The sequence below is a fragment of the Stylophora pistillata genome, chromosome 1 (genome assembly GCF_964205215.1).
Source record: "Stylophora pistillata chromosome 1, jaStyPist1.2, whole genome shotgun sequence".
Lineage (NCBI taxonomy): Eukaryota > Metazoa > Cnidaria > Anthozoa > Scleractinia > Pocilloporidae > Stylophora > Stylophora pistillata.
Window position 1 is genome coordinate 50,469,447 of NC_142519.1, and position 19,326 is coordinate 50,488,772.

Below are 19,326 nucleotides of genomic sequence, written 5' to 3' on the forward strand. Positions count from 1 at the left end.
TTATAATTTATGACCTAAATTATTAGAGCTAGTACAAATCAAGCCTTAGACATAACTGGTGTACAACATCACGGACAACACATCATAGACCATAACTTTCTAAATGTATCAAGCGTGCAGATATTTTCCGTAGTTTCAAGAAATGCTCAGTCCCACATCTTTGGCAGAGTAGAAGATAAACCCTTCTAAGGAGGAAAAATGCAACTTCCCCTTTTCTCCAGAGATCGAGAAAAGCTAAGCAACGATATAAGGAGACTTAATGACACTTTTTAATGGTATTTTAAACCCATTCCTAGTTTAGTTTATCTAGCCCAATTTAAACAAAAAAATGTTGAAAAGGACAAACAACATAGACTCACTCTAAGATCGCCTTTATTGACATGTCAGTTATGAAGGAACCAAACAGACGCCTGAAAAGAATGCAGTGTCTACAGAAAACCAAATCACACTGACTAGTACTTAGCGCATGATTCACACCACCCTTGATCAGTGAAGCGCGGTATTGTCTGACCGGGCGAAGCGCCTTGTGACAAAACTGTCAGTCATCTCCAAGGAAAAGGAACATTTGTCATCAGTTCTTTTTTCCAACAGCTATCCATCCTCCTTTGTACAGAAGGTCACGACGAAAAAAAAAAAAAAAAGAGAAGAATAAGAAACTCTTCCGTGAACAGAGAGCCCGTTAGTTTATCTAACCCAGGTTAACCGGAAAAAATGGGCAAAAGGGCAAATAACATAAACTCACTGTAGGAATCATGATTATTCACTAAGGAGCGATCTTAGGTTCAGTTTTGTTCATTTCTTAGGTACTTAAATGGAAATCAAATCAAGAAGCTACCAGCTGGAGTTTTCAATAACAACTCCGAGTTGTCTGAACTGTAAGTAAGACGTTCATAAGTTAATATTGGATGGATTGTCTAGGATATATAGGATATTTCAACAGAAATGTGATTTCAATCGTTGATAATCCCACCAATTTTCAAAACAGGTCAGAGGAACAACTTTTGTGAGGTCTTTCCCCTAACACAAGCAATCATGAGAGATAATAATCGATTTGGACTTTTTCCATACAATGAATGCATATACTGAACTGAAAAAAATGGGCCACTCGACAAGATGATTTAAGAACTGTCTCTTCGAACTCCGAGGGACTTTATGAACCCTTTAAAATGATGTGTCGACATAATACAGTACTCTTTTCTCAGTCCGACACCAGGGGTAACTGCTCTCCCCATTTCTTGGTTTTGCTTATTTCCGGTGCGAAAATCTCAGCCCCTCGACCCAATGCCTATTTATTCTCTTGGCGCTCTCTCTTGACCTCACCATTTAAGCATAGATCTCTACAACAATAACCAGGATTGAAAAGCTGGGGAAATTATTATTCTCAAGGCTTGAAATCAAAGGAGGGCCTCCAATGGAATTCTGATTGGTTTAAAGCTAAGGTCAAACCTTAAATTCTTGGCATATCCTTTACGCAGGTCCTTACATGACAATCAGATAGCAGAACTACCACCCGGAGTCTTCCATACCAACTTCAAGTTAATAAATCTGTAAGTTAAAAACTCAAAACTTTTAAGATTAGTTCGATATGTTCTTTTTTCTTTTTGCCCGCCAATTGCCTGCTTTTTTGCTATTTGCAAATTTCGAGCACAAATTTCTTCTGGCTATAATGGCTTCTTTTATTATGGCAAACAAAACGAGGCCAGGGATGTTTATATATTAACAAACCATAGCAGTCTCTCAAGAAACCAACTTTACTATTTAGGCATAAATCTTTACAAAAGTAATCAGGCTTGACAGCTTTGGGACTTATCATTCTCAAGGGCAAGGAATAAAATGTTTGATCCACTAAATTAAAGTGCATGCAGTTAAAAGACTACATATCACCATGCATTTTGTGGTAAGAAATGAGTTGCTGTGCTTTCCAGTGGCGAAATGTACCACTTGATATTTAAATAGAGCCAACCATCGCACAGTGCTTTAGTGTAGTTGGGATTCTCGTCCTATTGGTATGAACCGCTTGCATTTGGTTGGCATTTTTTCAATGTCAAGTACTCGAGATTAAGTGCACCAGACCATATTTGAGGTTGTCCTCAGTGCTGAGGCTAAGGAATTCACTGAGCTTAGGCTGGCTTATAGAGTGTCAGTTAAAACCAACTCAATAATATTGATCTTTTTATGGCCTATATTATTCATCTGATAATGTACCATTTGTGGAAAATATGAATTACTTTGTAGGAGGCTACGTAATAACAAGATTGGGAGGTTACCTGATGACCTGTTTACTTCACTAGTTGAGCTTCAGAAGCTGTAAGTGAGGATTCTTACTTTATATTTATTTTCCCTTGAAAGGATAACACTTTTCTTGGAAAGGTTTTGCGTAAGGTGTTTATTGGTGTTTGTTAGGTCTTCAGCGAGTTAGCGTCCCTTTCCAAAAGTGCGAAAAAAAATTGCGAATACGAGAGAATGTTACTTAGTGGCAACAATGCTTAAGATTTACGACTTTATTCTTAAATCCAGAGAAAATGTTTCCGTAGGGATTGGCTAACAATCAGATTGGAAAAAATGTCTTTCCTTTTTTGACCCTAAAGTACAATTTTCCTCTTTCCTTTAATTTGTATTGTTTTTGTGTTTACGCGCAGCGCGCGTGACTTTACAAATTAGTCAATCAGTTTAAAGAACTTTAACGTTTACACTGCAAAATTGACGTGGACAATTTTTTCTCGTGCATGTTTCGTTGTTTTGTTTTTATGGAGTCGTTTACCGTTTTTGAGTTTTCGTTGAAGGCAATTTGTTATCTCTCAGTTTGGAATTATGAGTAGTTTCTCAATTTTTATTTAATCAGAATGTTGTGGTTTGTTTAATACATATCTCTGCGGAGTTTCCACCGTAGCCTCTTGCTTCGTCATAGAACTTTTCACACAGATAATTGGGGGTACTTTTCGGAGTGTTTAATGACAGCACCAAAATTATCCAAATGCTAGTTAATAATTATTTTACGAGAGCAAGTCGCATGTGAGATGGTAAATGTAGATGAATAACCAACAAGCCCCGAGTTGTTGGTAAAAATCTTACATTTTGACAAAGAGCGAAAAAAGGAAGCTACTTCCTTTCCAAATGGAGAAGAGTTCCAATAGCTTCAGCTCAAGTTCTCGAGCCCTTTTCTAGTAAGAATGTTTGATCTAATGCTAACCGCTGGAATTCCCCTTTCCCAGTTCATAGATAAACAAAACCCAGACAGCCGCTCTCCCCTTTACCCTTCTATGACCTATCACAGCCTTGTTGTATCTTTTTGACACGAAAAACATTGACGACACTACAAAGCTTCATGAAACAAACTAGCCCTATGGAAAATTGGTTCGCAATATTCTGTTCTAGTATCATACATCAGCAAGACCGGTAAAAACCGATACGAATGGCAAGATTGAATATAAACGAGTAGCAAGAGTCAATATAGTTTTGTGAACGATTATGTCGCAGAAAAAGTGCTACTCTATAAACAGCATTAGGTTTCTGTTCTATGTTAAACTTTGAAACTCACTATTTTAACCACAAACTGACTCTGAACCTAGAATATTAACTTAAAACAGACCGTAAATTCGGGGTAAACTTCTTTTTGTAGTTACTTAGAGAACAATGTGATAGCAGAGTTACCACCTGGAGTCTTCAATAACAACAGGAAGTTGACTGAACTGTAAGTAAAATATTCATGTTCCCGCTAAGTGACCGGCTGCACGCCCTTTGCCAAATTTGTACTAAAATAGACTTCGTTATTAATAGCAAGCAAAAGGGGGCCTAGGATAGTTAAAAATGGAAGCAGTAAACAAAGAATTAGCCATTGTTCCGTCCAACAGAGGACCAAAGAGCCAGTACAGAGGAAGGACCGTATTAATGACACAATTTGATGTAAATTACTTAAAAAAATGGGTCTTAATAATCCATACAGCAAGGACTACATACAAATTATACATATGGACTTTTTTTTACAATTGATGCACTTGCAGAAACTCACGTGGAAAACAAACTAGCGTTAACCTTATGGAAAATGAAGGCTGAATTCACGGAAAACGCAGCATTTTACTAACGTTTACCCGTGGGTTGCTAACGGAAAATCCGACGTTCTCTGTGTGTTTTCGCATCGGTAAATCCCAGTATTCGTTGAATTATTCGGTATTTCTCCTTCGCGGTAAACAATTCATTTTTCCGGCATTAACCGCTAGGGTAACGCACGGTGAACAGTTTGTTTTCGTTTTGTTCAGTGGCATTTTTTTGAGTGAACGACAACGTATTCACGGGAATCAAAGGCTTAAAACACGCATTTTCCGGGAAGGTTAATGGGTTTAAATACAGGAAAACGTAATGTTTTCCTGGGTTTGCCGTTCGTATAACGCACAGAAAATGTCATGTTTTCTTCTGTTCGCAAATATTTTTCACCCGGTGAACCAAACGTTCAAAAGAGTTATCCGGTCGAAAGCATGCATTTTCCAACATTTTTCCGCGATGGTGAATTCGAGAAAATTCGTCGAAACGCATTTTCCGACGTTTTACCATTTAGATGTATTGCTGATCGGTTGACGTATGAAAAATACCATGTATTCTGCCATTCACAGCCGTTTTGCGCATTTTAACGTTATGTTCACTGGAGTTAACCAGAAAGCATGCATTATCCGGTGTTTTCTGTGATGGTGAAATCGTGCAAGGCATGCATTTTCCCGCGTTTACCGCCGCTCGGTTAATCGTTGCTCGACCCAATAAACTGCTAGTGAACCCAACTGCCTGAACCACCAAAATGACCCGATTAGCTCAATTTCCTTAAATGATCCAAACGGCTCTAATGACTGAATTGCCCCAAATGACCTAATCGGGGTAAATCTTCTAAATATTAGACAAGATATTCACTGGCGTATTTATGGAGCAGAATTAAGAGCAAGAAATAATGAGCACGATCGACGAACATCTTGTTTTCAGGGCGTTGACCGTCATCATTTCCCTGAAAAAACACTCAAAATGCATTGCTCGGACGCGTTGGAAAACAGCTGAAAAACGTTCCGAAAAACAAACTATTCATTAGCGTTTCTATGAGGCAATAAAACAATCGACGAACATCGTGTGTTCTTGCCGTTCATCATTTGTAATTCTGCATGAAAACGGTTGGAAGACGTAGCGCTCGTGCGCTCATGAATACTGCAGAGAATCGCATAGCTTAAAGTAAACACGCGCTCTGATTGTTCAATACGTCAACCGGAAGAGAGGGTATTTAGTGTGGAATCGCACTAATGCATAAAGCGATATCGCTGACGTGAGTCGCGAGCAAACATTATTGTTACGAACGTAAAAACGTAAATACAACTAGTGCTACGAAAATATGAACAAATATAAACAAATTTATAGAAAACGAATGTCTTCCAAATTTTGAATTGAAATTGAAGTTTTTAGAAAATTGGAGGAAACCACTCACGCTCAAAAGTACGAGAAAACGCATAGAAAAAAAATCAAATTGCCAGAGACGAGGGAAGAAAGCCAAACGACAGTTCTCGCCGAGGAAAACCAAACAAGCGTTACGAAAGAAACCAAAACAGGTATCAATATCGGAAAAGGTCAAGCATTTTTCCCCGAAATCCAAACCATTGTAGCCTATACAGACGACGAACTGGCCTCTTTTAGATACAACATGGTTTCAAAAAACACTAGACGGCAAATTCACAAATTCGAGTGGTCGCAAAACAGTCATCCAAGCGCCCCGTGGTGATTTCGACCCAGTGGAGATATCAGAGCTCACTGGCCACTCTAATCCGGAATCCATATCCAGCTACAGCCATAATCCTCTGGAAAAACAGCAGCGAATGTCGAATAAGTTGGCCGGTTTCAACCCACGCCAAGCACGACAACTACCAACGGCTATTCAAGTCATACTTTACGGGAGATTGTTCTCAATAGCTCAGCCCCGCCAAGCAACACAGCAGCTACTAGTGACCTTGACAGCAATGCCAGTCGTTCCAGTTACCTGATGGCAGGAGCAGTTGGCGGAATGTTTACTGGAGTAACTTTTAATAATTCTCCAGTAAATATTTCCATAAACTTTCAGTCCAGCATTGACACCAACGAGCGACTCCCTGCGATGAAAGAAAAACAGTTAAAATTGTGACTTTTAACTGAACTGTTATTCGCCAGAGTTTACCGAGAAATTCCATTCTTAATCATTATATTTTGAATACACTTTTTTTTACAACTGTAAAGCACTTACCGGTTTTTTGTAGATCTTGCGTTGATACCGGAACGCTAGAAATTTTCATTTCGCTTGAGGATTTGCCCATTCAGTTGTCGATTGTCGGCGCCACATTTTGCCAAGTTGAGTGGTAGCAGGCAAATCTCTGTCTTGAATAACTCCGTATTGTGTGCTTTTAGTTTTTTTGCTGAAGTTTGTAAAATGTGAGGCACCGCTTTCTCCCCGAGTTTGAAATAAAAGTGGTTTTCATTCTAAAAATATCTTGTTCGCTCCATTCGCTAGATATTGAAACCTGACTTTGAAAGGGTTTCCATTGTTTGCGCACTGGCGTGGCGCACAAAAATATAAAACATCTGGTTTCGCCCTGTGATTTGGTGGCTTTAGCTATGTGATTCAAGAAAAATTTACGAGGTACAATTAAAATTGTCGACGGTTCAAACGTGAGCGACTTACCTTGCTTTCCATTCCCTTTAGGTGGCTCAATAGGGTTATGCAAGATCACGAAGCGCGCGCCAGTGACATCAATCGAAAGTTAATTTTCTCGTTGTTTTTGCTATTTTTCAAATCAAAGCTACTGAAACATAAAAAACAAGGGCCTAAATTTGCTGTACAACAGTCACCTCTGAAGTCAAGGCTTTTAGTCCTAAATTAAAACTACTCAAATATCGCCATTTTTTGACGTCTGTTTGACTTTGATTTCAATTTTCCTCAATTTCCTTCGGTAAAATTTTCTATTATTCTCCGACCGGGTAGAGTCTGACAAGACGAAACTTTTGAAATCGAAAAAAATAGGGGTTGTCAAGGTAATTTTTTCGCTTTTAACATTTTTGTTGTTTTTTGGCTGAGCGAAAAACTTGTCCGACAAATTTTTCTGATAAATTCACAGCAAGGAAAGCTAAAAGGGTATAACATCTCTGCCAAATTTTAAGGAATTTCACCGAAGGAAATACGAGAAATCTGAGGGGGAACTTTCTATTTTCTCACCTCAATGACAACCCCGTGATCAGAATAGGAACTCGCCAAGATCGCTATTTGAGCATGCGCGAACTTTCGAACCACGCGGTTTTGTCGAGAACAAGTGTGTAAACATGGGCGGTCATTATCTTTGACGTTTTTGTACAAACTGCTTTCGACCTGAAAGTCAGTTGAGAACATACCTTAATTTACTATGCCGCAGAATCCTTGGAAGTCTCTTCGAAGTGTTTCAAAATTGCGAAGACTATTCTCGTCGTGTTTGGGACCCTTGGAAGCGATGAGCGACTGGACAATGGCGGTCTCGTCAAAATACACACAAGACCTTTCCGTCCAAATCGTTGGTACAAATTATTTAAATCCTCATATCTTAAGTCACTGCCAGCAATTTTTTCGGCAATGCTTTGCTTTATTGGGCTATCCGCATGACCTGGGTTGTACAGCTTTCCTCGAAAAGACAAGAGTCTCTAATGACGGTTGTCAAGATATTTCAGGTCTTCGGCGGCGTCCTTGACAGAGATTACAGAACTTCTGTTCACCAGCATTTCATCAGACAAAGCCAACCTAGGCGAAAGCAAGATTCTTCGAAGAGCGATCACGTCCTCTAGGGCGTCGTGGGCATCAAAGGTGGTTTGAAATAAATGTTCGTAAACAGAACTCTGCCCAGGCTTTGGAAATTTACCTTCTGCGTTTTGGATGGAAGAGTGCTTGCTTTTGATGAGTGATTTCATCAGTGTCAGAGTGTCTGCAAACCGGATGGAACTGAGCTCCGCGATAAAATTTTCGCCGCCGTTTCGAAGAAGTATTGGAATATCAAATGTGGCGGCGTTGTGTCCAGCCAAGATTGTGCAAACAGGCTTTGTGGATCGTGTTGAAGCTGAATCTATTCTGGCCCTCAAAAAAGTTAAGAACTGCCTAAGTACTTGCGATAACTCAAAGGCTTCTACTAGTCGATTATCTTTGAAAAGTCGGCGGATTCCATTGACAGTTTTAACTGTAAGTTTGTTGACCTTTGACGCGTGAGAATATATGTCTCTGGTTGGTAGAATGTAGCATGAGAATTGTTTAGCTGACCTATCCACGGCAGCGACCTGACATACTTCTGCTTATTTTCCCGTTGAATTTGTCTCGATGTCAAATAAAACAAAGTGATAAAAGTTACTGTCATCAAATTTTTCCTTTTGAACTGTGGGTCTCGAAGTGTATTTCGGAACTGCATTTTCGTACTGTTCTTATTGTTTCGTGACAGCAGCGGTTATATCATAAAGATCAGTGATTGAAAGTTCAGAATTGTTCAACTCCAATGTTGTCGCAGAAGAGTTCAGGTTCAGGCTAATGCCACTTTCATAAATGGTACCTTCTTTACCCTCGTTTTTCGAGGTTTCTGAAATCTGGTGTTTGTGTAATTGTGATCGACGTCGTTTGAATGCAACTGTTGATTTCCTTTGTTTGTCCTTCGAACTTTTCATGTCCATTTTCGTATTATGGTCTACACAGAAAAGACCTGGCTCTATGTTAAGTGACGCTAGAGTTTGAGGAATTTACCTGTAACCTAAATTTACTTGAGAGACAATGCAGGACACTATAATCATTGCTTTCACTTCCCCCGTAAAAGCGAATTTTGGGGTTCTTCGAGCCCACCACACTGTTCAGAGACTCGTTACGTTGAGAATTTGCTGCAGGTGCAAGTTTGTTTTTAACAATGTCTGTGCTATATTCATCAAAGAGAGATTTCAGGGCTGATTGAATGCTATCTCCTTGGAGGTCTTTGCCATAGGGAAGATCTCTGTGACAATAATGAGAAGGGTCTTTGTGAAGGTGTAGTCTGATCGTCCGGGTGAGTGTAGTCCTGAGAAGGACTGTTGTCGGTGGCAGTGACTGACGTTTCGACAACCTGTGCGGAAGTCATCATCAGAGTCAAGTGAGTGATTGTTGTCAGTAGAATGTTCTTATTCCAGTTCGTCTGAAATGATCGGTTGGTTTTGCCGTGATGTTATTGGCTGTAAGACTCAAGTGACGTAAGTCGTTCGTGATTGGTCTGTTTCGGTCTGTCGGTAAAGCTAGGTTGTTCTTTTTCGGTCGTTTGTGATGTTTATGTCGTGAATGAGTCGTTTGTATGGGGCGGGTAGTTGTTGACATCTGTTTAGGGGAGTCTGTTCTAAGTTAGTAAACCAGCTTTCCAGAGTCAGTCGTTGAAAATAGTCAGTGCTGTAGGTTAGGCATTGCGCAGAGTCCCAGTCAATGTTGTGGTTGGTAAGTCGATGGTGTTCAGCAATGTGATTGCTGACATCACCTCTCCTCGTCGCCCGTCTGTGTTCAGTCAGTCTTGTTGTGAGGTTTCTGCCAGTCTCACCGATGTAGGAGGCTTGGCAGTTGGAACAATTGATCTTATAAATCGTTCCCTGTCTGTTCCTCGGTTCGTCTTTGTCTTTAACGTTGGTTAGTAACTGACGTAGTGTGGTGATGGGTTTGTGGGCGACGCGGATATTGAAGGGTAGTAAGATGCGCGAGATGTTTTCAGACATACCTTTTATGTACGGTATGGTTGCTGTAGTCGTAGGGGTTGCGGTGTCGTTTGTTTCGGTAGTGGTAGTGGGTCGGTGAGTGTTTCGTCGGATGAAGTCGTTGTTGTAGTTGTTCTTCGTAAAAACACGGTGAAGGGTCTTTCTTGTAACTACACCATGTTTCTCTACAACCAGTGTGGTCACCAAATGCATGAGGCACAATGCTTTGAATTGCAGATTTCATGTTTGTAGCATCCCCCTTATTTTGTGCAATACAGTATGTAAAGGATTTGACAAGGTAATTTATGACTTTCTGTGACAACACTGAACTGTTGGGGAACTTACTTCGTTGGCTCAAGTTGTATAGGCGTGTTGTAAGGGATCTTTTTATGTGAACTGTATCACTTCATTTTTCCACACCATAGGGTACCTTTTGCTCTAGGTGAGATTCAATCATTAAATCATCATCCCCGGTGTAAATTGAAAATTTGACATTTGATTTAGTTACCTTATTGAAAAGTTCAACTGCAGCTAAAGGCTCCATTGACTTTGAAGAGCCTGAATGATTTTTTTCTACAGTCATGGTCATTTGGTTGTTTTCCTGCCTTTTTAGCTTCATCACAGGAGTGGCACATTTTATTTTTTGTTGTGTAGTCAAGGACCTTACCAGTTGAAAGGCCCATGACTGCAGCATGTCCGGTCTTAGAGTTGAAACCTCGCCCCCGTTTCTGCCACCCCATGTCATAAGAACAGGCAATAGGTACCAAATTGTTCTGGTCAGGCTGGTTACCATTTTCAATTGCCTTCTCTCGTTCAAGGTTTAGGAATTGCTGGCAACTATTTTTTGCTACTAGCTCTATTGCCTTTCCAGCTTCCCTTTCCCGATTTTTAAAAGTCGATGAGTTCAGTGCAGGCACATTGAGGATTGAAAGTAAATTGTTTAAATGGGTGTTGCCCACTCCTGTGTGTAAACAGCCAAAGGCAGCTCTCGTGTTCACATCAAAGGTCAGTGGACCGCGTGCACCAGATCTGTGCTCTTTTGATGTTTTAATGGTGTTTCCTCCATTGCATTGGCTGCATATAACAGTAAACGTGCTTGCCAAGCCACTGTGCTGTTCTTCAATAACGTTGCCAAGAGACAAAGGGCCTAGAAATATTGTAAAATACACTGTAAACTAACAGGGAAAAAAGACTCCACAATATTTGTTATGTTGTTTTATATGATAATGGTGTAAAATATGCTATAGTGCAGTTAAAAATAGTGAGAATTTACCGTAATGACAAAATAAACATTCCTTCAGACCATCTGTAAGGGTTTCTAAGTCCACCAGTCTGGATCCTTGTGGCAGGTTCGCCTTCCTCTTAGCTTTATTCTGCTGATGGGAATCAGGGTTGGAGTCAACAGAACTGGTAGGCCGATAATTAGGACAAGCTTGACAGGAAATCTTACCATAAATTAAGACTTCCGAATAAAGAAAAATGTACTGACCTCACGTGCTCGTGTCATTCGTTTTGCTGGGGGTTCGTTTTCCATGGATATGTTATCATACTGGAGCTTCCTTTTGGCATTCCACGTTTTGAACCCTCCGTGTAACCTTTTTATTTTTGTTTCTTTTCTGGATTCGATCGCTTCCACTTTCCGAAAGCGACCCGACGCATTACGGATGTTGTGTAGGCGTTGTGTAAACTTCTGGTCTTTCATTGTCAATATTGTGCTCATTACTGGAAAGTATCGATGCCGTTTCACTCTCGTCAAGTAAACTTCGCGATTATGCGACAAAAATTGTGCACTCGCGTGAAGCCGCCATGTTTGTTTACATATTTGATGCCATTTAAAAGCGCGCGCTATTTTCGTACCCATTCTTCGCCCGGCCAAAAAACCCCATTAAGCCACCTTAACAATGACAGTTCTGACAGTTGACTTTAAAATGGCTTTCTTAAGGGCGCGCGTACGGAATAAAAACAAACAATAACATTGCCGTTTTAATTTCTTGTGAGCGATCTTTGCAGTAACGAACACCACTTAAGCAAATGATTCAGCACTTCACGGGTTTATTACAGACCAACCTAGTGACCAGCTCCCAGCTGGCGTGTTAGCCCAGTTGGTGGAGCACTGTACCAGTGTTGCAAAGGTCATGGGTTCGTACCCCATAGAGGTCAGAACTTTTTACAGCCCTCATTTTCACTACTGCTTCGGTAGTGTTCGTTACTGTGTATCAAACTTTGCCTATTATTTTGGTTAGGATTTTTTAAGACAATGAAGCATTTCTTATCTGTCCTTTGGGATTTTTCTCTTCGGTGAGGCGAACTTAGACTCGGTTTAACTCGGCTCTAATTCGCAAATTTTCAATGATGACATTTTGGTTCCCCACGGGAGCCTACTAGGGAAAACACAGACAGATTAGCCGGGGGTGAGTTAGTAAATGTCGGTACCTCGACAGGACGCGTCTGTTACGTTGATTCACAGTACGCGATTGGAATTGTAATCATGGCGTAAGCTTATCGCATGCGATAGAGTCCCAACGCGTAATGCTCCACTTCAGTACACAGTATATAAATAAAATATGCATGAAATATAAAGTTTAAGACGTATTTTATCAGTAAAAGTAATTTACTCCGGTCATGTTATTGCGCGCAAGCGTTCTCGGAAAGCTGGGCCGGGAGCGATCTGTTTTCCATTCGCGTTAAATTTGTTGTTTTAAATTTATTTTTATTTTGCTCACGCGACGCCGATTTCAAATTAACAGAGGGCAGGCAAAAAAATCTGATCCTGAGAAAAAAAAGGAAAGAAAACTTCGCGCGTTCTTTTTTCAACCACAGACGCAAGCAATGTAAAAGAAACAATGCTGTTGTTGTCAAGCCTCAGGAACAAAGAAAGAGTGATTTCACACTTTCTTACGTTTGAGTGATGTCACTTTTCGGGTAGGGCCCAGATAGTTTGAACGAACATATTTATTGTTCGTTTAGCGCGCAAAGCGAAGACTACAACGTAGAAAACAATGTGCTCATCAAGTTAAAAAAATTCTTCTACCCACAAATTAAGAAAACCACTAAATTACAAACAATGAGCTTTAAACCTTACACTTTGCAATGCTAAAGGCGTCTTTAAAATGAGAACAATAAAAACACTAATGCGGCCTTGAATTACTGTCAAATATTGTAAGTATCGTATCGTAGAAGTCCGAGCTTTCGCCGCTCAACGGCATCATCAGGGACGGATAAGATAAAATATTCCACGAGGGATGAAAAAAAGGGAGAAAGGTGTCACTATACTAATGAGCTAGTGTCACTGTGAGGGGCTACAGTGTGGTATGGGAGGCGTTAGAACAATAGGTCCGCGAATTCGATGTACTCTTCTCAGGAGTTAAGTGTAGGTTATGTGCGCTTGTCGAATACTTTTTGAGACTTCGTAAATCTTACTCACAGTGTTAGCTTTACGCCCAGTCGCAAACTGTAGAAAGCGATTTCTGACTCCGGATTAGGTTTGCGAGCCTTTTTATGCCATTGTTTAACTTTAGAAGAATACCCTTAATTTATCTGCCCGCTTGCCGCCTCCCTTTCTTTATAAACGTTGACAGAGTGTGACTACAACAGGTCACTACAATAATAGGCAGAGAAAAACGCTCTCTTTTTAACTTTTATAATCGCATGGCAGGTTATAAATGGCGTTAACGAAATCAAGGGAAGGGGAAAAAGAGGAGGGATAGAGCCTTGTTTCACTGTTTCACCAAGTTTCCCGGTAGCATGCCTTGAAGCCGATTTGGGTACAAGTTTGATCTCCGCTTTGTTGTTAAACAAGCCAATTTACATTCTTGGAGATATAAACTGTAATTTATTACCACCTGATCTACCCGAATCTCAGGCATTAACAAGCTTCTGTTCCACCTACAACCTGGAACACTTCATCTCAAGTGCAACTCGCACTACAGAGTCAACAATGTCCCTGATTGACGTTATCATGGCCTCAAACTCCAAGCATGTTACTAAATAGAGCGTACTTCCCTCTTCGATAAGCGACCACGACCTTGTTTATGTTACTCTGAGATTAAAAAGGGAACATAAATCAGCAGCATTTCGTCACGAAGAGGAGCTTTAAAGAATATTCTAAAGAAAAATTTCCAAAAGAAGTTAGTTTTGCACCATGGTTAGTTGTGGATATTTTCGACGATCCGGATGATAAATAGTACATCTTTAACTCTTTGTTTAATCAAATTTTGGATGAACACGCGCCTGTGAAAACCTTTCGCATAAAGGGGAAGCCAAACCCTTACATTACAGACGAAATCCGCCAGCTTATGGCTACTGGAGATAACTGGAAACGTGAATTCAAGCGAACAAAAGACTACTAGTCTCTGCGGAGTTCTATTGTTATCGCTATTGTTTTAATTGAACAAAGACTGAATGCATAATTAATGTGTGGGGTTATATGGTACTCTTGCCAGAAATCCGAGTTCGTTTCACAGCAAATTCAAGACAACAAGAATAATAGTAACACCATGTGGAAGGCAATTCGTAGTTGTATTCCAAAAAAATCTCGGCTAAACCTCAGAATACTCGGCCATATCATTTACATGTCATTGAATAAGAATAGCGTCTATTGTGTTATACCTCATTTTTCAAAGCCTCCCGACATATGTAAATGATGTGGACGGGTATTCTGAAGTTGCTCCAAAATCTCAATCAAAGACGACTTTTTCAAAGGACAGCGAAGTTGTTGCTAATGAATTCAATAATTTTTTGCATCCGTGGGCAAGAACACAGCCGAGAAAGTCAATTCAATGGCAGAGCAATTCAACGTCTTTGTCCCTAAAGAATATCTGAAGTTAGAACAATTTTCATTTAACGATTGTGTGAGTTGTGATCAAGTGGAACGTGTTATTTCCTCTATGTCATCAAATAAAGCTCCTGGAATCGACAAAATTCACATGTATGTTATCAAAGATTGCCTATCATCTATACTGCCATCAGTCACTTCAATTGTTAATGCCACATTCAAATCATCTCAGTTTCCGATCGACTGGAAAAAAGCTGAGGTTGTTCCTACTTTCAAGGACGGTGACCCAGAAATTCCAAGTAATAACCGGCCTATCTCGCTTTTGCCAATACTATCTAAAGTTTGCGAAAGGGTCGCCCATTACCAACTCAACTCATATTTGTCGATTAATCAACGACTGAGCTCTAAACAAATGGGGAATACGAAATGGGACTCAACTGAAACTTCTGTTATCCTTACAACTGATTCCATATTGGAAGGTATTGACAAAAAGAAACTTTTCTGCAATTGTTCTACTCGATTTCAGTAAAGCCTTTGATTCCATCAACCACAATGTTCTTATGGCAAAGCTACAGGACGTTGGGCTTTCGGCCCAAGCCATTAAGTGGTTCAACAGCTATCTGTCTCCTCGATACCAAACCGTTAGGATTGACTCTGCCTACTCTGACTTCCTACCACTGTCCTGCGGTGTGCCCCAGGGGAGTACTCTGGGTCCAGTTCTTTTCAATATTTATATTAACGACCCTCCGACTATTGCCACATCTTGAAGTACTCAATGCTATGTGGATGATACTAAACTACTCTTGATGTTCAGCCTTGACAGTACAGAAAATGCCATCTGCAAGCTTAATGATGACCTAAGTAAAATATCTAACTGGACATTTGTGAACTTTCTTTTACTAATTTCCGAATAAACCAATCTTGTCATCTTTGGAAGTAGAGCAATAACAGCCAAAGTTGGAGACTTCCGTCTAACACTCTTGGGAAAAGAGCTCCTGCCTGTCGATTGTGCCAAGGACTTGGGAGTGATGCTTGACTCAAACCTTACATACAGAGATCATGTGGAGTCAACAGTTGCTAGTTGCATGTCCAGGCTGGGACAAATCAACCGTGTGAAGCATGCATTCAACAAAGATACATTAAAAATCCTGATAAACGCGTTAGTTTTTGGCAAACTGTATTATTGCTCCAACGTATGGTATAACACTACTGAAAATAATTTAAATAGAATCCAAGCTGTACAAAATTTCGCTGGCCGTATTTTATGCGACAAAAAGAAATACGACCATATTACACCAATTCTTAAACAATTGCACTGGATACCAATAAGACAACAACTGTACTACCGTAATGCAATTCTGGCTTTCAAATGCATGACTGGGTGCGCGCCTGAGGCCCTGACTTCACTTTTTGTTCAAAGATCAAAAATCTTAACACGTTCGACAAGGAACTCACAGAAACAACAGATCCCACTTTGCAAGACAGCAACCGGTCAAAGATCCTTCCACTATAGAACAGTTAGCCTCTGGATCGGTCTGGATACAGAACTGAAACTTGCCGCGAACATTGATATGTTTAAAAGAAAACTCAAATCTTTGCTTATTTCTGAATTTTTGAAATCTGATTAGTACTTCTGATTAGAATATCTATTTATTTATTTATTTATTTTTATTATTTTTTATTTTTTTAACCAAACGTGTAGATATGTTTTTATATATATTCTTAGATTATATTATATTAGATGTTGTGATTAATTAATTTTATTTGAATGTATAGTCAGTAATTTATATTTTGTTCCTGAAAAGCCCCATTGGGGAGGCGACAGTAAAGTATGTATGTATGTATATACTGTTACAGTGCTAAGTTTACGAAGGAAAAGTGAGGTCACTCAAACGTAAAAAGGTGTGAAGTTACACTTTCTTTGTTCCCTTCGGCTTGAGGACAAAGTGTTTTCTTTTATATTCATTGCGTTGAATACTCTAAACTGCCGGCACGCTGTTAGTTAAAAAAGAGGTAATTTTCAGGATCAGTTTTTACTATCCGCCCTCCGTGTTTCTTAAGTTGACACCAAATTTTATAATCATATTGCACGTTATAAAATGGAGTTAAGGAAAATGAGCGAAAGGGAAAAGCGGAGGATTTGAACTTTGTTTCACTGTTAGAGTTCTTAGCGGTTTGTTATTCAAATACAAATAACTTCCAAGTTTGATTGTGAAAGTGCTGCTACTTTTCCCAGTAGACTGCGACACCCACGAATTTTTTTGCCACCTTGAGCTCTAGAGTAACGTTTTTGAATGAACATCACGTAATACGTAAAAGTCAGGTGCATTTCAATGTACTACGTGATTGGTTTGAAACAAACTCACAATATTACTCTAAAAAAGCGGCAAAAAAATAACATTCGTTGGGTGCAGCGGTCCACTGGGAAGACAAGTATCGTGGCCAGAAACGTTCTTGTCCCAATAGCCGTTTTCGCTTGTCTTAGCCTGCTCAATGGGCCTGAAAAGATCAGATGACTTGTATAAGTTGTATTTAGCCTAGGAGAGTTTGAATTCAGGACGAAGCTGCAGTTGTAATGGTTCACGAGTGTTCGAAAAGTTTTAATCAACATTCAGAGACGTTTTATCAAAGCTATTAAGCGTAAGTTTTCGCTTACTTATCGTCCAGACCTCGCTCTTCTTGTCACAAACTTCCCAACCCCACCCCCTTTAGATGTGTCTAGGCTGCAACAATCATTACTACACCCTCACCCACAAAGGCTGTGTTTATAACACTAATCGCTTCCGAAGAAATTTGAATTTCGCGCTCGGTGAGCTGGCTACGCGCCGGTAATTACTATCCTTTGTCTTGCGAGCAATAGAAACCCTTTCCTTCAAACAATAGATAAGGACATATAAGGAGCGAAAGCTTGACTTATTGTCCAGCCAAAATCCTAACCAAAGAATTTTTTACAGCCCTCATTTTCACTACTGCTTCAGTAGTGTTCGTTACTGTGAAGATCGTTCTCATACCTGTTCTTTAACCGCAGTTTAAATATATGACTTTCATATTTTCAGAAACGTTGATTCATCAATTGTCGACGGGTTTATTACGAACCAAAATAATGATCAGCTCCCAGTTGGCTTGTGAGCTTAGTTGATAGAGCACTGCACCTGTATCGCAGAGATCATGGGTTCGAATCCCGTACAGGCCTGAATTTATTTAAGGCCTCATTTTCATTACCGATTAGGAGTGCGTGTCCACAAAAATAAAAAATTGAGCAGCAAATTTTAAAATTTCAGAATCGCCCAAACTTTGGCTATTAGTAGTCCATATTGAATTATTTATCGCTATTGGATTCATTTGTCAAACAGTGTTTTCTTTCGGCAGTAAATGACGATACCCGATTTCAGGGCCAAGTATTGAAACATTGGGCTAAAAATTAGTCATCTTGAAGCGACGGCTTGCCGTAACTATAAATACAGAAGACATCCAGTTGCAATCAGCTTGCTTTGCAATGTTTGCAGGTTTCATATTATAATTCCTATGACATTTGAAAAACAATAAGATATTGACTGAGACCTGAAAGGAAGCCCTCTGTTTTCCATGGAATTAACTAGTAAACTTCAAAAAAGAATTTACTCTACTACCTATATCACAAATCAAATTAAAATTTTTATTTAGAATGCAGAAGAGATGGGATGTTAGCTGATATAACTTTTTTTCTGGGGAATTTAGGTTGTGCTAGGTGAAAGTGTACTCAAAATTGCAATTTTTCGGGAAATCAAACAAGTGAGTACGTGACAGACCGTGATAGACAGCTCTCTCATTCCAGCCCAAAGTTGAAAACTCGGTTAAAATATATCTTCTTGTTGTTGCGGAGTTTTGTTATTTGTTAATGTCTTGAGAAAATACAGCAGCTAATGGAATGCTTGTTTTATCAGTAACTTGAATAATATTTTTATGTGAACAGTGCATAATTATGCAGCACATTTACAGTATTTTTTCAGGTGAATGATGCTGCTTTACCGGTACAAGAGTTAATTAATTGATACCATTTATACTTTTAAAGCAGCCGCCAGCTGGAGATAATTTATAGTTTAAAGAATCAAGATTTCATCACTGATCACTAGGGGCTATGCAATTGTTGATCTAAAAGCCTTGAAATGACCTATTTATCATTGTTCTTATGGTTGCTAATCATAAACAAGTTGTGATCCCAATTAAATTATAGGGAATTTTTCCCACGGCCTGTCGCACGGTATGCAACTCAGCAATGGCGTTCTCATGCTCCTTTCAGAGAATAACTGGAAAAGACTGCTCGTTTGATAGGTTAGATAAAAGCAAGAGCTTTAAAATTGTTACTTTACGCAATTGCTCAAAGAAGATTTCGAATCATTGTTCTCACTGGTCATTTTCTGGAGTGAAAACGGAAAGTGAAATTATACTTGGTAGAGTGGGTGTTTTCCGCGAAGACGAGACGCAGAGCTTAGACACAATCTGTCCACACCACTGGCGTGAACTCGGACCTGGCTGGCGGCGAGACACTTCCACGTGCTGTGTGCCACAAATCTTATCTCAACATGGAGCAAATGGAAAAGCGGCTCGAGGAATTTCGAAAATGGTGAATCAATTCTCAGGTTCATGTTTCCAAAAGCTCCGCTCCCTTATCACTGTAGAGAATACGCTCTGAGTGACCCTGACGACCCAAGTTATTCTGTGACTTGTGGCCACGCCCATTGTGACAGCTGTGACCACTGCTTGCTTGTCTCGTCTGTGATGAGGGAGATTGAGGAAGGCTTAGAAACGGCTGAATGCTCGGACAATGAAAAGCCAAAAAGAGTAATGAATGCTGGAAAGCCCATTTATTGCGG

At 39.8% G+C, this 19,326-nt stretch overlaps 1 protein-coding gene and 1 pseudogene across 2 annotated transcripts in view; both read right to left on the bottom strand.

The window, feature by feature from the left end:
* The window catches only part of LOC148742938 (delta-1-pyrroline-5-carboxylate synthase-like), a 595,352-nt pseudogene that overhangs the window by 225,366 nt on the left and 350,660 nt on the right, over positions 1-19,326 (bottom strand). The gene's annotated exons all lie outside the window — the stretch shown is intronic.
* LOC148742949 (uncharacterized) lies at positions 10,201-11,576 on the bottom strand. Its single transcript, XM_088760760.1, has 3 exons — positions 11,189-11,576; positions 10,973-11,072; positions 10,201-10,846 (listed from the first exon to the last, which is right to left on the bottom strand). Exons 1-3 carry the CDS (start codon positions 11,558-11,560, stop codon positions 10,221-10,223), a joined length of 1,098 nt encoding a protein of 365 aa, XP_088616886.1. The 5' UTR covers positions 11,561-11,576; the 3' UTR covers positions 10,201-10,220.